Here is a 16,640-nt window from a genome sequence, read left to right as displayed (position 1 = left end):
AAATAACGATGAGCCACTTTTAACAACTTCAGTGCCCCATCATTAAATCATACAGCAGATACCAACCAGGATATTCTTTGAAATTTCCTTTTCGTGTTCCACAGAGGAAAAGTAAGATGTTTGGAACGTCATGAATGTGAGTAAATGATGACAAATATATCATTTTTGAGTGAACTAAATCAAAATGACATTCCAAACAAACAACCCTACACAACTTATATCTTCAAAATATCTTCAAGAAACAGAATCCAATACAAATGCTGAATTATCACAGATCTTTAGTTTTGTCCCCCCCCCAAAAAAAAAAAAAAAAGTTGGAGAGTTTAAAAAACAGACTGAAGGATAGAGGAAGAGTCTGGTATATCTGCTGCAGGTCAGTCACATTACATTATACAGAGATGATCGCATCAGCCAAGCTTTTTACAGCGGTAGTTTGACATCTTTTCCCACAAATTCTTAGACATTAAACTTCCTTAGAATGCATCTAGAGTTGCATGTTTGGTGTTGGGCCATCAGTAACAGTTCAGCAAAAAAATGAGTTAAATGTGGATAGACCATGGCACCCAAGCATTTTTAAAAGGGAAGAAAAGAGAATCAAAAGTAGGAGGAAATTTCAAGTGAAACGAAGGGAGCTTGTTCTACAGGGTGTACCAGCTGCTGATGGGGTGGCTATAGTACCATCTATAATGGTTCTTCAACGACACATCTGAAAATAAAGAGAGACAATAATCAGAATTTGGACAAACGTGAAACTTAAAACTGGTGCATTAGTACAACTTTTTATACTTAAAAATAATTGACCAAAATGTTAATGGCCTGCTAATAGCGGAATTTAATATACTTACAGCTTGCAGGCCTGGCGCCATATCTTCGCATAATCTGATCCTGTGTGAATTTCACAAAGGACTCGTATTGTTCTTGAGGTAAAAAGAAAGAATAACAGCACATTAAGAACACGATTCAATCAATTCAGCTAATACATTACTGTGTGGAATCTGCAATGTGTGGTACCTGCAAGCTTTGTGTTCAGGTATCTGTTCATACTCTTCACGCCATCTTCTCCTCGTGATCTTTAATAAGGCGCTCGCACAAATAGCCACCTGCCTCAGCGTGTGAACAGTGGCTGATCCTTCTTCAATGATGAGGCACCTAAAAACATACAAATGAATCTGAATAGTCGATCCTTGACCTTGTCACTTAATTTTAAATTTTTTTTGTTTTTTAAAGAACTCTTATGCTCACCAAGGCTATATTATTACAATTGAAAATAAGTTCTTTGATATTTTTTTATAAATGTAATTTATTCATGTGATGGCAAAGCTGAATGTATTTAACCATAGAAACCACTGTTATATGCTGATTTTGGTGCTCAAGTACATTTAACATTAACACTAACATTGTTGTAAGATTCCTTGATGAACCAAAGTTCTAAAAAGAACAGCATTTATCTGAAATTAAATCTTTGTAACACTATAAATGATTAAAAAAAAAATGACGCAAAGACAGATGTGATATATCCTTGCTGAATCAAGGTATTAATGGTTCTTAAAAACAAAAAACAAAGTCCCACATTTAGTCATGGGTTGCTACTGATCAACAACCTTTTTAATGGTGAAACTTCACATTTGATCAGTTTGTGCTCATATAACTCATATCTCTCTTGCATTTTCTGTGTTTCAAACTTGCTAGTGTCACAAACATGAAAGAATCCTCATCCATTCGACTTTACGGACAACAAATTTGGCATAACTGTATCTTCACACTACAACCCTAATCAAAGCATCTGATCCAGCTAATTAAAACACATTCAGGAAACATTTCATAACTACAGCTGGCGTTTTGCAACAGGGTTGGAACTGAATTGCAGAAGATTTCCATTAACAAAACTAGCCACCCCTGGTCTAAAGAAAATGACTGATAAATGGTTTGAGCACCCCAACTATGCACATTTTGCCTCTCTCAAAACACACAATTCAGGTCATCGGCTCCTTTGTTTCATGAGTGTGCCAGACAAAGGAGACATTCAAAATGTGCAGTGTTGGGGCAGGAGGGCTTCAGGAACAAGTCTGAAACCACTGGACCTGTTTTGAGTGGACTGACCTGTGGGAGAGCTGGGGGAAGTGAGAGCAGGGATGGAGCTCTGGATATCAGTGGAGCTGCAGGGCTCAGTCTGGTTGAAGGCCCCTTCCAACTGCCGTCGCCTCTGATAACGGTTGGTACTCCTGACGAATGTTCTGGAAGATATGCTCTGTTGGGGGTCGACCTTTAAAGTCTCTGCTCAAGACAATCTCGAGAGTTAATCAAAGATAACTGAGCTTAAATTAAAAGAGGAGAGAGGAAAAAAAAAACAGTGATTCCCCCTTAAGTATTTCTGGAATATACATAATTTCCAAGAAATAAAACTTCCTATGTTCTATCATCTTAAAAAAAAAAATGAAGTAGTGAAGAACAGTAAATCACTGGCATTACTTCAAGCACACACAATGCATGCAGAGGATATCCTGCTTTCAGCACAGTTCCCATGACTCAAAAGAAAGAATGAAGAAATAAGTTTCACTTCAGTTTTACATTCAGCCACAATGGTGCATTGACAACGTCACGAGCAAAACACATACAAGAGAAAAAAAAAAACGGGATGAAGGTTAGTTTCTTTTTGGCTTTAAGGTGGGTCAGGCTTATTTCTGGAAACCAAATCTGGGTGACAGGACTGCAATGCGGATGGGAGCAACGCAACCGGGAACATCCCGAGTCTCTTTCTCGAAAAACTGGGTTGAGTTAGTCTTAACCTTCAACCAGTGGACCATACAAAATTACAATCAGAAAGCAGCATGACTTTTCATGAGCAAAACTCTTTTAAAATTATCTTCTATAAGTCATCTTAATATTTGGAGGGCAAGCGTCTTAACTTCCTGAAGGTAGGTCATTTAAAGCTTCAAGGTGGAGATATCTATCTGAGGACTCTTGTAGGGCTGTCACGGTGATGTCACAGGAATTTCCCTTGCAGTAATATTTTGAGTGGCTCAATAGCACAGTACGTGGTGGTATTATCGCCATATTTTATATATATAATATATATATATATATATATTGTAGCGGCTGTCAAATGATTAATCACGATTAATCACATCCAAATATAAAATTTTTGTTTATTTACTAATATATGTATGTGTACAGGGTATATTTATTATGTATATATAAATACACACACATAAATTATATATTTAGAAAATATTATTACATGTATATACATTTATATATTTTATATTCTTATATTTTATTATATCTAAAAGATATTAATATATAAACCTATAACATATCTTCTTAAAATATCTAACATGCATGTGTGTGTATTTCTCTATTACATAAATCAAATCACCTACCACAGTATACACACATATATTATGTAACACAAAACTTTTATTTTGGATGTGATTAATCGTGATTAATCATTTGACAGCCCTAATATATATATAAATCTGTGTGTGTATGTTACGATATAACTACCGAGGTCATTCAGAAAACAATGAAACCAAAAACAAATGTTGAAACAGGAAGTGAAGTAAACAGAAGAAAATTACATAACGGTCCACATAACAGAACATAAACTGACAATAAGATCGTTAGAACCGGCTATCGTTAGCCTGAATAAGTATGACAACAGTTAGTTCTAATCTGACACTCCTTCTAATCTGTTACACTGGACAAAAGACTTCTATTTTACATTTACATCTGCATTGCAATCTAGACAGGCTGTCAGTCAGTCTCTGCAGTTAGATTGTTGTGCCACAAAGTTAGTGGAAATTGACTGTCTTTGAGCGAGTCTTTAAACCGTTCTTTCAACTACACATTCAAAAACGCTCATTCATTCATTCAAAGAGACGTAATGAAACACACTGTTGAAATCATTTTAACTTTCAGCGCCACTTTAGAAGGCTCAGCTGACCAGCAATGTGTCGATGCTAAGACAAAGATTTTGCTTTCCTTGGACATAACCTATTTTCACAAATATATATGAATCGGCCTGAGGACAGATTGCAAGTAATCGTACATTGTATGGATTTGGTTTCAAAGGCGATTCATCTTCAATAATGAAACCTCAACATAGCATAGCTTCAGTCGAGTTGAACTATGGCTCTGTGTATTAACTGCCGCTCCATTTTTGAAGCAGCCGTAATGGGGATTTACCGCTAATCCACGGAACCCGCTTACTGACGAGATGCGCATGATCATATCGTTCGATATATTGTCCAGCCCTAGCTGCACGATTAAATCGAATGCAATTATCATGCGCATCTTGTCAGTAAAGCCAGTTCTGTAATCAGTAGTAAATCTCCATCACCTGCATTCAGATGGAGCAGCATTTACTACACAGAGCTATAGTTAACTGACAAGTTACACAAAAAAAAAATCATCAATAAATAAAAATTATTTGCAGACGATATAATCGTACCAAAGTATGCATAGCTTCTCAGTGCAACTAACAGCTCTGTGTAGTAAATGCTGCTCCACATCTGAAAGCATATGTGAAAATACCCACATTAATGAACATGTTTTTACTCCAAACTTAACATCAGCCGAGTGTGAAATATAATCCTTCTGTGAGATGTGGCTTCTTGCACAGAGGTAAGGCACGCGATATTTCATAGTATGCTAAAGCAGTGATAAATAAAGTCTATGTCGGAGTAGCAATGCATTATAATATACTTTATTATAATGGAAAATTATAATAAGACAAACTCAGATAAGCCATATATTGTCATAGTGTCATGTGTTTATTAGTCATGTTTTAATCAATAAAAAAGCAGTTAAATCTTCTGGTTCATTCAGCCCTGCGGCGCATTTCCTGGGTTTCTTTGAGGCATTATTTGGCCTTTGCCGCGCAAGCGAGCGCGCCCTCTGGCCTTTGGATGGAGATTTACTGCTGATCACAGAACCATGCTGGTGTTTAGATTTTCACTGAGCAGATACGCCATGAAAAACAATTGCAGCTTTTGCCTATCGTGTGATTACGATTTTCTTTTAATTTATCATGCAGCCCTAAGGTTGAGGCGTCTGATTCACTACACTGCTGAGGCTTTGAGGAGAGAATTTAAAACCCCCAAACCTGGCAGGAAGTGCCCTCAAGCCAATAAGGTACTCATGCCCAGGAGTGTTACTGCACGGGAAGCATGATTCCACTTTGTTGAGATTCGGTGTGTACGTACACGACGATCATGGTAATTAGTATGAAGCCAAAAGGCATTCGTGTTTGAATGTTAGAACACAGAAAAACAGGATGAAGCAACCTCAGACATGGCTTGAAATAAAGACAGGCTTTTAATTAAGGGTGTTTAATTAAGGTTTGCATCTAAACTCTGCCAGGGCTCCGGCCCTCCAGGAATGAGTTTAACACCAACATGTAACATGATTATTCATATCGCCTAACTAGTGTTGGGCGATATGGTCATTTTTCAAATCGTCATATCGTCAGCCTATGAGATGAGGCGATACACGATATTATCGTGCATGGGTGGATCAAGAGAGAGACTCTTTGTTCCTTGTCACTAGCATAAAACTATTTGGGTGTTTTAAACACATGCAGGTGGCCGAGGAGAGAGCCTATGGAATCACCAATAATCCAAAAAAATCATTACTTTCATAAACTAACGTTAAATATAAAAACATACTGGTATTTAAAAACAGCTAGGGTCATTATATAGTCGGACGCAACTGTCATATTGCGCGCCCTGTGACAAATTTGACAGGTAAAGGTTCAATTGAGATCGGATACACTCATAGTCCAGGAAACGCCTAGGCGCGGCTCAGGACGAACGACATCACACCGCCATCGACGCACCTTTGAAGCCCGAAGCCACCGCAACAGAAAAGAACAAAGACTGGTACAGACTGCATTATTAACATAAGCACATTAGCTGGCAATTAAACTACACGTTAGTGAGGGGCTCGGTTCAAACGAGTATTGTGCACATATAATAAGGCCGTTCAGATTTACTTGTTAAATACAACAAAATACCTTTTATCAGCAGACGATGTACAAATGTTTTTGGTGGAGACTCCTTCACCACACTACAGGCGTCTAATCTCATTTGCGCTTCACGGAGTGTGAATGCCCCCCCGTGCGGAAGTGAAGTAGGGGGCAATTTGATAATAATAGCGCCGAATTAGTAAATAGGCCAGACCTAATAAGTCATAATTAATAATAATCAAATAATAACAAATAATCTTAATTTACACTACCTATCGGAGCAATGGAGCTTAAATGTCTTGATATCGACAATAAGACATCTGCTAATCGCTGTCGGAGTGGATCACCGGATCCTGAGACGATCTGGGCTCGTCGATACTCCACGAAAGATTTGAGCTATGGGCTAAGTCGGACACAACCCATAAATTCCACAAGATCGGTTCCAAGGTACGGATGCACAGAAACGTACAAAAAACTAACAGTGTGTGGCTTGTTAAAATTTTCTATTATCTGCTCAAGTGACTTAACCCGTTAAAACTGCGCAATTTAAGTGACCAGTCCGCACTGTGTATACAAAATGATTTGAACAACCACGACTAGGAAAATGATGAACACATCGACATTGCATATGACAGCAAATTTGCCTGTTTGCTGACAATAATGATCAATATTATACATCATTCCAACTTTGTAATGGGAGTGGAGGTAAGATCTAAAAGTGTAACTGATTAAGTCCGGACAGGGAACTGATAACCTAAAAGATTATTAGCCGGAAGGTTAAAGTAAGGATTCTGGACGGGGACGACACGAGGTTTGCACGCAAAGCGTGAAAATCTATGCACCGATGAGACGGTCGGTTTCCTCCGCTGGATCAGAATATAACGTCGGCACCGCTTCGATTGTTGTCACTGGTCACGCAGATTTCTATGGTGACCACTTAACAATTCAATCAAGCTTTGAAATCGCAGGCTTCATGGCTAAGCGGCAGACCACAGCCCATTTATTCTCAACAGGAGCTCAGAGATGCCTGGGTTCAAAATGATCCTCCTCACTAGCCAGGGGGTAATACTCACTAACTGTAAACCGAGGTTTCAGTACAGTCTCATTTGGATGTGGCCACTAGTTCGCATTTGTTTTAGACAAATGTGTATAATATGTAGTTAAATTTGAAAATTGAAGATTGCAGGCTGCATTTCGTGATATTTACCGTGAGGCATCGTGATATTGACCAAATCACCCGCCGAATCGATGACATGATAAAGCGGATGACCTCAAACCGCGGTGGCCCAGCTGATAGGGCTCACCACCCTATTTTTCGCATGGGTGGTGTCTTATAGAAAAACTGAAAATACAGTGGCTACCCCGGCATACAAAGCAGTGCAACCTTTGTTTCTAACTTCTGTTGCTACAGAAGAAGAAGAAGTGCCAAACAACGCATTTTCCTCAAGTTTTTTTTTTTTTTTTTTTTCCCGTTTCTGCTAGTAAGGTACTTTTATCGAACGCTTACACATGAATGCAATGCTGTAGGTCCACCGCGCGTGATGTCCCCCGTGATCCCACGATGTCCATGGAGTTGTTTACTCTTGTCTGGACCGACCCTTGTTGCCTACTCTTCCTTTTGTCCCTTGTGTGTTCTTGAACCGCTCACACATTCACTGACTCTACCTGGTTTCGCGTGAATACACCACCCATGATTTTTTACCCTGAGCAGCCAGTGCCGATGTGCCAAATGTCATATTTACAGCCGGGTACTGGTTCACCTCTAGCGTTAGGAATTATCCATCACAAATGTTATCGATTTATTTCACTACTTCCATTTAAAAAGTCCGAAACTTATATAATTATATTATATTAATATTTCATTTCATTACACACAGGACTCAGGCTGATATATTGTCACAAATGTTTATTTTTAATCTTTGATGAGGTTATAAAAACTGTAAAAACTAAGTTAAAATCCGAAAATTTGCGAGTATCTCAGAAAATAGAAATGCTGTGTAGTGTTGCGAAAAAGGTTCAATATGAAGACACCTGGTGCCACACTCTAATCAGCTAATTTAAAACCTCACAAACACCTGCAAAGGCCTTTAAAATGGTTTCAGTGTCTGTGATGGTTACATAAAGATAATGGGAAGGACTCTGCTGACTATGACCACGTATGTCCAAAAGACGACCATTGACACCTTGCACAAGGAGAGCAAGTACACAATAAAAATGTCATTGCAAAAAGAGGCTGGCTGTTCACAGAGACTCTTGTGTCCAAGACATTTAAATAGAGAGGCGAGGGTAGGAAAAGATGTGGTAGAAAAAGTGAACAAAGCAATAGGGAATAACGCCACACCAGGAGGAGGATTAGTGAAACAAAAAACCCATTCAAAAAGATGAGGGGGAGGAGGTCACAAAGAGTGGCCGTACAGCTGGAGCAGGGCCCTTCAAGAACATCTACGGCAACAGAAATGTATGCCAAGAAATGGCGTTTCGCAGTCTGCTCGCATTCCTTGTGTCATAGCCACTCTTGAACAAAAGACAGCTCAGAAGCATACTCGTCTGGGCTAAAAGCCAGAAAAGCGAAGGACTGCTGCCTGAGTGGTCCAAAGTATGTTCTCTGATGAAAGTAAACTTTGCATTCTTGGACTCAGGGGTCCCAGAGCTCTGGAGGAAGGAGGGTGAGGCACACAATCCACGTTGCTTTGCTGGTCCAGTGTAATGTTTCCACAGTCAGTGATGGTTTGGAGGGTGCATGTCAGTCTGCTGGTGTTGGTTACCATGTGTTTCTGAGGTACCAGGTCAACGCAACCGTATACCAGGAGGGCTAGTTAGAGCACGTTCAGCTTTGTGCTGCTGACCAGACTGTTGGAGATTGCATGCTTTTTTTCCAACAGGATTGACACCTGCACACAGTGCCAAGTACCAGTACTGGTTTTAAGGACCAGCAAACTCGCCTGACCTTAACCCCATAGAAAATATATCAGTATTGTGAAGAGGAAGATGCGATATGCCAGACCCAAGAATGCAGAAGAGCTGAAGGCCACTATCAGAGCAACCTGGGCTCTCATAACACCTGAGCAGTGCCACAGACTGATCGACTCCATGCCACGCCACATTGCTGCAGTAATTCAGGCAAAAGGAGCCCCAACTAAGTATTGAGTGCTGTACATGCTCATACTTTTCATGTTCATACTTTTCAGTTGGCCAAGATTTCTAAAAAACCTTTCTTTGTATTGGTCTTAAGTAATATTCTAATTTTCTGAGATACTGAATTTGGGATTTTCCTAAGTTGTCAGTTATAATCATCAAAATTAAAAGATAAACATTTGAAATATATCAGTCTTTTTGTAATGAATGAATATAATATACAAGGTTTCACTTTTTGAATGGAATTAGTGAAATAAATCAACTTTTTGAATAGATATTAGAATTATGATAAGCATCTGTAGTTGCCTGTATTGCCACAGTATGTTGTACTCACTTACGACATGACCCTAACATCTGAACCCGAATGTATTGTCCTGTGTGTGTCCAAACACATATTTACTGAAACTTCAAATTTGTTTTCTGGCGTTATGTGGTCGAGCGAGACGCGGCCTTAAATTCTTAAATCAGACTCACTCAATCACACAAGTGATTACTTTATCAATGCTCGGTGTCAAAGTATCATGGTTCAATTCTCTTATCAAATAGTTCCTCCATGCTACTAGACCATGTCTATTTTAGGCTACTGTAAACAGTCCACAACATATCTTATCACGTGATTATATTAAAGATTTAAGGACTGTTGCAAATAACGTACCCACTAACGTTAGCTGGTTAGCTGAGATTAAACAACCCCCATTCCCCTCCTCCATGCAAAAAAAAACGACGTTAAATGGCGAGAATCGAGGATTTTCTCACCTGGAGTTAGCCTGTGTTCTCCACCCATGGACTGGGGCGACATCGAGTGTGCCGGGCTCTCTGTTGACGGGCGAAGACTGCACCTCTGCGGGGAAGGAGCAGTCGGAGTCCCCGGTAGAGGATTGCACCTCCTCCGCTTGGGGGACTGCGGGCTGAGAAGGGCCTCAAACTCCATAGATCGCTTCAATGTCGCGCCACAAGCCATGATCGCTGATTTAATAAGACAATGGACAAAACCAACGGTAAAACAGCACCTTTACGATATCAAAATGCGTCGAATACTCTTTCAAAATCGACTTTCTCGGGGGTTTATTGCGCTTCGCAGCCTCTCGGTGGCTCCCCCTCTGACCGTACACCGGTTTAAACACAAAGTGCCAGATTTGTAGCAAAAATGCTAAAACGACACAGCCGAGGACTGTACCATTCGAAGAGAGGGGGGGTTCATGTTAAGAACAAGTTTGTTTTTTCACCCAGTATCATTAAATCATATTTAATTTGTTACTAAGCAACAAAAACATACACGCGGTGCAAAGTATAGTGCATAAATATAAAACATATATTAAAAAATCGTTTACTTTTTTAGTAAATCTACTACATGAGTAATCATCCCAACCTGTGATAATAGGTCTATACTGATGCCCTCTTTTTTAAACATAGTTTCCAATGATGTATTGATCCAAATAATGAAAGTGATAGTTATACTTACTCAAGTTTATGCTTGCCATTGTTTAACTTTTCCTGTATAAACAGGCCTCTTGCACCGACGTTTATGTGCAGGCTATTTCCATATAAAATACTTTTACTATAAATTAACATAATATTAACAATAAGTTCAGTATACGATCATTATAGCATTTAAACAATCTTTACACGCACGCTGAACTCTTTCAAATTTACCCAAACTCCTTGTGGATCAGTATTTCATAACTCCTAGAAACAAAACTTTCAATTTGAGAAGCTTTGATCTCAGATGCCCACTCCTCCAACTGCTTAATCCTGATTGGTGCCTTACAGTCTTATGACTCTGATTAACATTTATTGAGTGCAATAGTTTATTTGGCCAATGGCTATTTTTCTGAATGATTTGCATGTTGGTTTCTGTTTGTGTTAGCTTTCAAAGCAGTCTTTCAACTCACAAGGAATCATTTCCTTACTGTCTCTTCACATTTAAACCACCTACACGCTCTGTGGAGACACACAGTCAGGGCTAATTCCACACTTTTGACTCCTTATGAATATCACACTCTTTCGCATACCAACATTTTGTAAATTTTGACCAAATCCACTGAATGTACCATAAAAAGTAAACCATGAAAATAGCAGATAATGATGTAGGCCTAATTGATAATAAGATAAATTGATATATATTAATACAATTTTCATATATGTGTCTAAAACAATACAGAGCTCCTCAAACAAAGCTGTTTAAATAAATTGAAGGTTGACGTCCATGTTTTTATTGATGCATTAGACAGTGAATTAGTCACAGTAAAGTATAAGTATGCACTTCTTAAACAATGTAGCAGTACATTTTTATAGTCATCATGACATGGGCCTACAGTATTTTATATAATACTTGGTCCAAATACAATAATGCAGCAGAACTTCTTCAACTCTTCAAAATGAAGTTAATATAAGATATAAGAAATTAACATAACAATTACATAGCATTTTGCATTCATAGCAGACTCTCCCCAACATATAAGAATATACTTAGTGTATCATAACAGTTACTTTCATAATATAGTAAAACATACAGCATAATGTACAGCAATGTGAAGCAAAATTAATGCTAGCAGTCATCAAGAAAGCTGAAGGTATTTTGTATCACAGTGTAATCTATATATATTTTGGCGTCTTTTATGCTTGGGTCAAAATGTAGCTGGTGAGTCAGCTGTTCTGAGTGTGTTTATAGGTTTTATTTCACTACTGTAAAAAGGTGCTTAGAGAAACAACATTATACATGGATAGCTGATCACAATAGCCACATTATGCAGACCTATTGTATCTTCCTAAAAATAATTTAAATACATTTTTAAATATTTTTTTTAAACATTCTGTTTACAAATATAATAGCTAATAGCAAATGACTTTCTTAAAGTGTAAAATGAAGTCTTTTCTATATATTCTACTCCTAAATAAATATACACAAAATACAATTTATAGAGTAGAGTTCAAGCAGTAAAATTCAGTGTGTGTGTGTGCACACGTTAAAATTCTTAAGTTCTTGTTAGTATACAAACCTTCTTCATTTGATAATTTCATATTTCTCACATTTTTCACTGCTATTTTATTTGATATCGTGCAATTTCATATCACAAAACAATGTTTTCTGGTATTTGGAAACATACAAAACATATATACATCTATAATATTTAATACAATGAATGCTAACCTAAATTATAATCCTGAAGAACTACATTTTGTGAAATATTTCAAATGTATTAAAAGTTGGCAAATGATTAATACGAAAAGGAATTTAAATCATATTTGCTTGTCTACGCTTTCAGAAATAGTATCTGGGTTACTATCACTAACAGCCTGATCTTTGCACTTTTTGCTAATCCCAGAACCATTTTCCCTCCCTTGGCCATGAGTGTTTCCCAACATACGTTCCCTGGATGTCTTGCAACATGCTAACAATGCAATCAGTTCTGCCCTCAGATCTTTGCAGCGTAGGGCATATAGAAGCGGGTTTACACACGAGTTGACCAGGCAAAGCGTGGAACAGAAAGCGAACATTCGTTGTTGTGTGTTTGTAAGGGGCACTGTGACATCCACCATCATAAAGGACAGGACAGGCAGCCAACAAACAGCAAGGATTAGGAGAATCAGACTGAAGGTACGTGCAAGCTGAATGTCCATTCGCAATCGAGCCTGTCGTTTCACGCTCTGCCTCCCTGACTTTGGTCCACCCATAGAGGTTTCATGGCGATTTGCTTTCCACAGGATAAGGACATAAGCCACTATGATAAGGAAGAGCACCACAAGTTGTAGGCCCGTCCAGAAGGCCAGGTAGTGACGATCCACATAAGGGAAGAGATGGGAGCACGGAGGATCAAACCTGGTTTTGCACCTCCAACCCATCAGAGGAAGAAATGAAATTATAACCGTTGGACACCATAATAATACGATAGCCAGCTTGGCTCTAGTGCGTGTGAGTAGCACCTTGTAATTGGAAGCCTGGTAGATGCAGAGATAACGGTCCAGCGCTGTCAGCAACAGGCTTCCTACAGAGCCCGTGAAAGCCATTGTGACGCCACCCAGCTTGAACAGATAGATATTAGGGCCTTGGCTATGATTATAAAGATGGAAATGTAGAAAACTGAAGGTGAAGAAACAGCTGGCAAAGGTGTCGGCCAGTGCCAAGCTGCTGATGAACAGATATGATGGCCGTCTGCGCAGAGTGGTGGAGCGTGCAATGACCAGCAGGACCAAAATGTTCTCCAGGAATGTCACAGGGCCAGCTATCAAGCAGATTGAGGTAATAGCTGTCTTCTCTGTTTCAGTCAGGACCATGTAACACTTTATGCTGTTGCACAAGCTTGCATCTGTAACAGTACGGATCAAAATGATTCAAAATAATCAATTTACTCACTTTTTAGGATGAACAATGAATATAATTTCTAATAAAAATAGTTTTCAAATAAATTCAAAAGTTTGGAATCAGTATAGTTTTTCATGTTTTTGAAAGAAGTCTCTTATGCCCACAAAGGTTGCATTTATTTGTACTTGTTTCCATTTGGTTCAGATTTCCTTAATGAAACAGCATTTATTTGAAATAGATTTATTGTTTTATGTAAAAGTATTTTCTTTCACTCTTGATCAATGTAGTGTTTTCTTGCAAAATAAAAGAACTAATTTAGTTTTAAATAAATCTTACTGACTCCAACCTTCTGAAAGGTGGTGTTATTTTTATTTTATTTATTTATTTTAATGTTTAAATGGGAAAACTAGTAAATTCATCACAACAAAACTTGAAAAGACATGTCATGGTCACAGATAGACCATAGAAAATCTTTATGTATATATACCTGTGGTTTTTGGTGTACTGTCATCTAAATAAAGCGGAGTGGTAGCTTCATGTTTTTGTTCCAATTGTGTCTGCATTTTCCCCAGAACTAAAATAAATAAATGACAAATGGTTAAAAAAACAGCAGACACAATTATTCACGTGCCTCATGTGGAAACATGAGGGGAAAAAGTTGTTTTAATTTTCTGAAAGTACGATATGATTAAGAAGGATAAACCACACTCACAAAACCCATTTAAAGTCAAACATGTCTCCAAGCAACATTTTATTAGGCTAATGCATTCTATAAATAAAACTGCACTATTCACACTACATGGCTTAGATTTGGAAGAGAAGTGATGTTATCCTAAATGTAAAATAATAATTCTGTCCCACAGGTCTATTCAGGACATTTTTGAATATAAACTACTCGTTACTGTGACCTAAAGCTGTTACATAGTTTAGAATGTTAGATAACGCCCCCTGCTGGGCAAAAGACGACACGAATTTTTTACAAGAGAACGATTGACAAATAGTTTGTTTTCACAATTATCCACTATAGAAAAAAAGAGCATAGAAAAGATTAAGAATAGGATTTTTTTTTTCTATAATTACCTTACAAGAATAGTCCAGAAAGCAGACACATTCTTTAATTAGGTATAGAATAAAGACTAATCTGTTTAGTTTGGTAATTTCTGTTTAGTTAAATTAAAATGCCTGCTTTTACTTTTCCCTATCTTCTTAAGTTTTCTATTTTCTGTGAAGGTGCTTTAGAACAATGTGTCTCTTAAAAAAATGCCAATATGGATTTGAACTGAACAAAATAAGACAAAGGTCTTTACAAAACACAATTTTGCTTTCAGAAGCTGCTGTTATCTGAAAACTTAAAAACCGAAAAAAACATACTGTATGCAAAAAAAAAATGTGTCACAAAAACATAATCGGGCTAAAGCTCTTTCACACTCACAAGTGAAATGTAAGAATTTCTTAAAAACATATTTGTCTTTAATAACACATTGTCTTACAAATAAAGACAAGGAAAAACTGCTGTTCATTAGTACCCATTAGAGTTGTTTAATTTCACACAGGATTTTTGCATAGCATACACATTGATCAAATGAAGTGGTTCTTACCTTCGTGTTTTGCTGTTGGTAAAAATTGTCTGCTGTTTGGCGGATATTTTCTTTCGCAAAACTCAAGCCTCTGATTACAACACAAGAGCATACACCACACCCCCAGTAAGTGAAAGAGAGAACCAAAAATTCAATATTATGTCCTTCCAGACCGCTGTTAGTGAATGAACTGTGCTGTATTCTTCATTTCTGAGCAGGTGTGCAGATGATTAAAAAGGCTGAAATGATGAGGACACATTATTGAAGAGAGAAAAGCAACAGATAAGTACCAAAGCTGTTTTTCTCCGAGATGAAAACTGACAACCAAAGAGGAACCTTCGTGTCACATCACCACAAGATGACACACATGTAATAAATGCTGAAATCTTTCTTTTTACCACAGCTTCCTCACGGTTCTTCCCACTTTCAACAATCAATTGAAGAATTTAACAATTGTGTGTCTCAAAGTTACTAAAATTTCTCAGCAAAGCTGTTTTTCTCTGAGATGAAATCTGACAATCAAAGAGGAACCTTAGTGTCACATCACCACAAGATGACACATGTAAAAAATGGTGAAACAATTCCCTTTACTACATCTTCCGCATCTTGTTGCTGACCTATTTCACAAATTTTATCACAGAGAGCAGATGGTGGAGGAAAATATCGGTTACCTCTCACTGCAGCTGTCCCAATTTTTAATTCATTTTCATCCCTGTAATTGCTTATCCACTGAAAGGCTTTGGCTGAGAAGAAATTTTTGTGAGGAACTGTAGAAAACAAAACACTTTGAGCTCCCAGTAACACATACATTTATGTACTAATACATAAAGAAAGAAATATGTTGATGGGGCAATTGTAACCCACAATATACTGAAAAAATTAAATCTGCCTGTGACATCTTTGAAATGGTATTTTCTGTAACTCTGTAACTATATTGAGTGTAGTGTTATTTTTAAGCAACAGGTGGCGCTTGTGAAGTACTTCAAATTGGCTCAAGTATGAGAACGTGTCGAAAGCTTGCATCTATCTATCTATCTATCTATCTATCTATCTATCTATCTATCTATCTATCATATATTTAGTCATCTATGAATACACTGACATTAAAATATACCATAATATATACCGTAATATAGCTCTTTTAACATATAGATATGCATATTAAATACTTTTTATGGTTTGTCTTTTGAGTGTTACAGTAGTATCATAAAAGTATTTGCTTTATGTGTGCGTGTAGATGTTTCTCCCTCAACACTGTCGAATTTGGTCATTTGACCTCTTCTCAAATTGTGTTTGACCAACAAGAGCCTCCCACCTGACCTACTTTCCAAACATAGGATACAAACTTAGGCCAAGCCCCCTGGAAGAGTTTTAAGCCAAGGTTGCTTCCAGAGGGTGTGCACTTCCGTCACCAAATACGGATTTTGATTAAGTAGGCAAACAAGCGCTACCTTATGCAACAGGTTTGCTTAGGGAATACGCAGAAGTAGGCTATTTAATCCACAGATGAAGGAATATTAAATGAGAAAGCAATCATAAATAGTCATTATAAACATTGAAAACTTTCAAATGTTTAAAACAAGACTTCAAGAAAAGCTAGCCTACTCAGTTGCTTTAGTTCTTTTTTTTTTTTTTTTTTGCATTCTCTAAACTGCAATTT

At 37.7% G+C, this 16,640-nt stretch overlaps 1 protein-coding gene and 1 pseudogene across 1 annotated transcript; both read right to left on the bottom strand.

Annotated features, from left to right (window-relative positions):
- Positions 1-638: 638 nt before the first annotated feature.
- LOC122133926 lies at positions 639-10,244 on the bottom strand (annotated as a pseudogene).
- A 1,046-nt stretch (positions 10,245-11,290) lies between these two features.
- LOC109104993 (cannabinoid receptor 2-like) lies at positions 11,291-15,821 on the bottom strand. The gene is made up of 3 exons (XM_019118324.2): positions 15,002-15,821; positions 13,891-13,977; positions 11,291-13,407 (listed from the first exon to the last, which is right to left on the bottom strand). Exons 1-3 carry the CDS (start codon positions 15,090-15,092, stop codon positions 12,341-12,343), a joined length of 1,245 nt encoding a protein of 414 aa, XP_018973869.1. The 5' UTR covers positions 15,093-15,821; the 3' UTR covers positions 11,291-12,340.
- Positions 15,822-16,640: the final 819 nt, after the last annotated feature.

Source organism: Cyprinus carpio, chromosome A16 (genome assembly GCF_018340385.1).
Source record: "Cyprinus carpio isolate SPL01 chromosome A16, ASM1834038v1, whole genome shotgun sequence".
Taxonomy (NCBI): Eukaryota; Metazoa; Chordata; class Actinopteri; order Cypriniformes; family Cyprinidae; genus Cyprinus; species Cyprinus carpio.
This window is presented reverse-complemented; position numbering and strand designations above follow the sequence as displayed.

Coding starts and splice junctions, on each gene's coding strand:
- LOC109104993 (XM_019118324.2), bottom strand. CDS start 15,092: ATGCTCTTGTGTTGTAATCAGAGGCTTGAGTTTTGCGAAAGAAAATAT. Junction 13,978..15,001: donor ACCAACAGCAAAACACGAAG/GTAAGAACCACT, acceptor TATTTATTTTAG/TTCTGGGGAAAATGCAGACA. Junction 13,408..13,890: donor CAGTACACCAAAAACCACAG/GTATATATACAT, acceptor GTACTGTTACAG/ATGCAAGCTTGTGCAACAGC.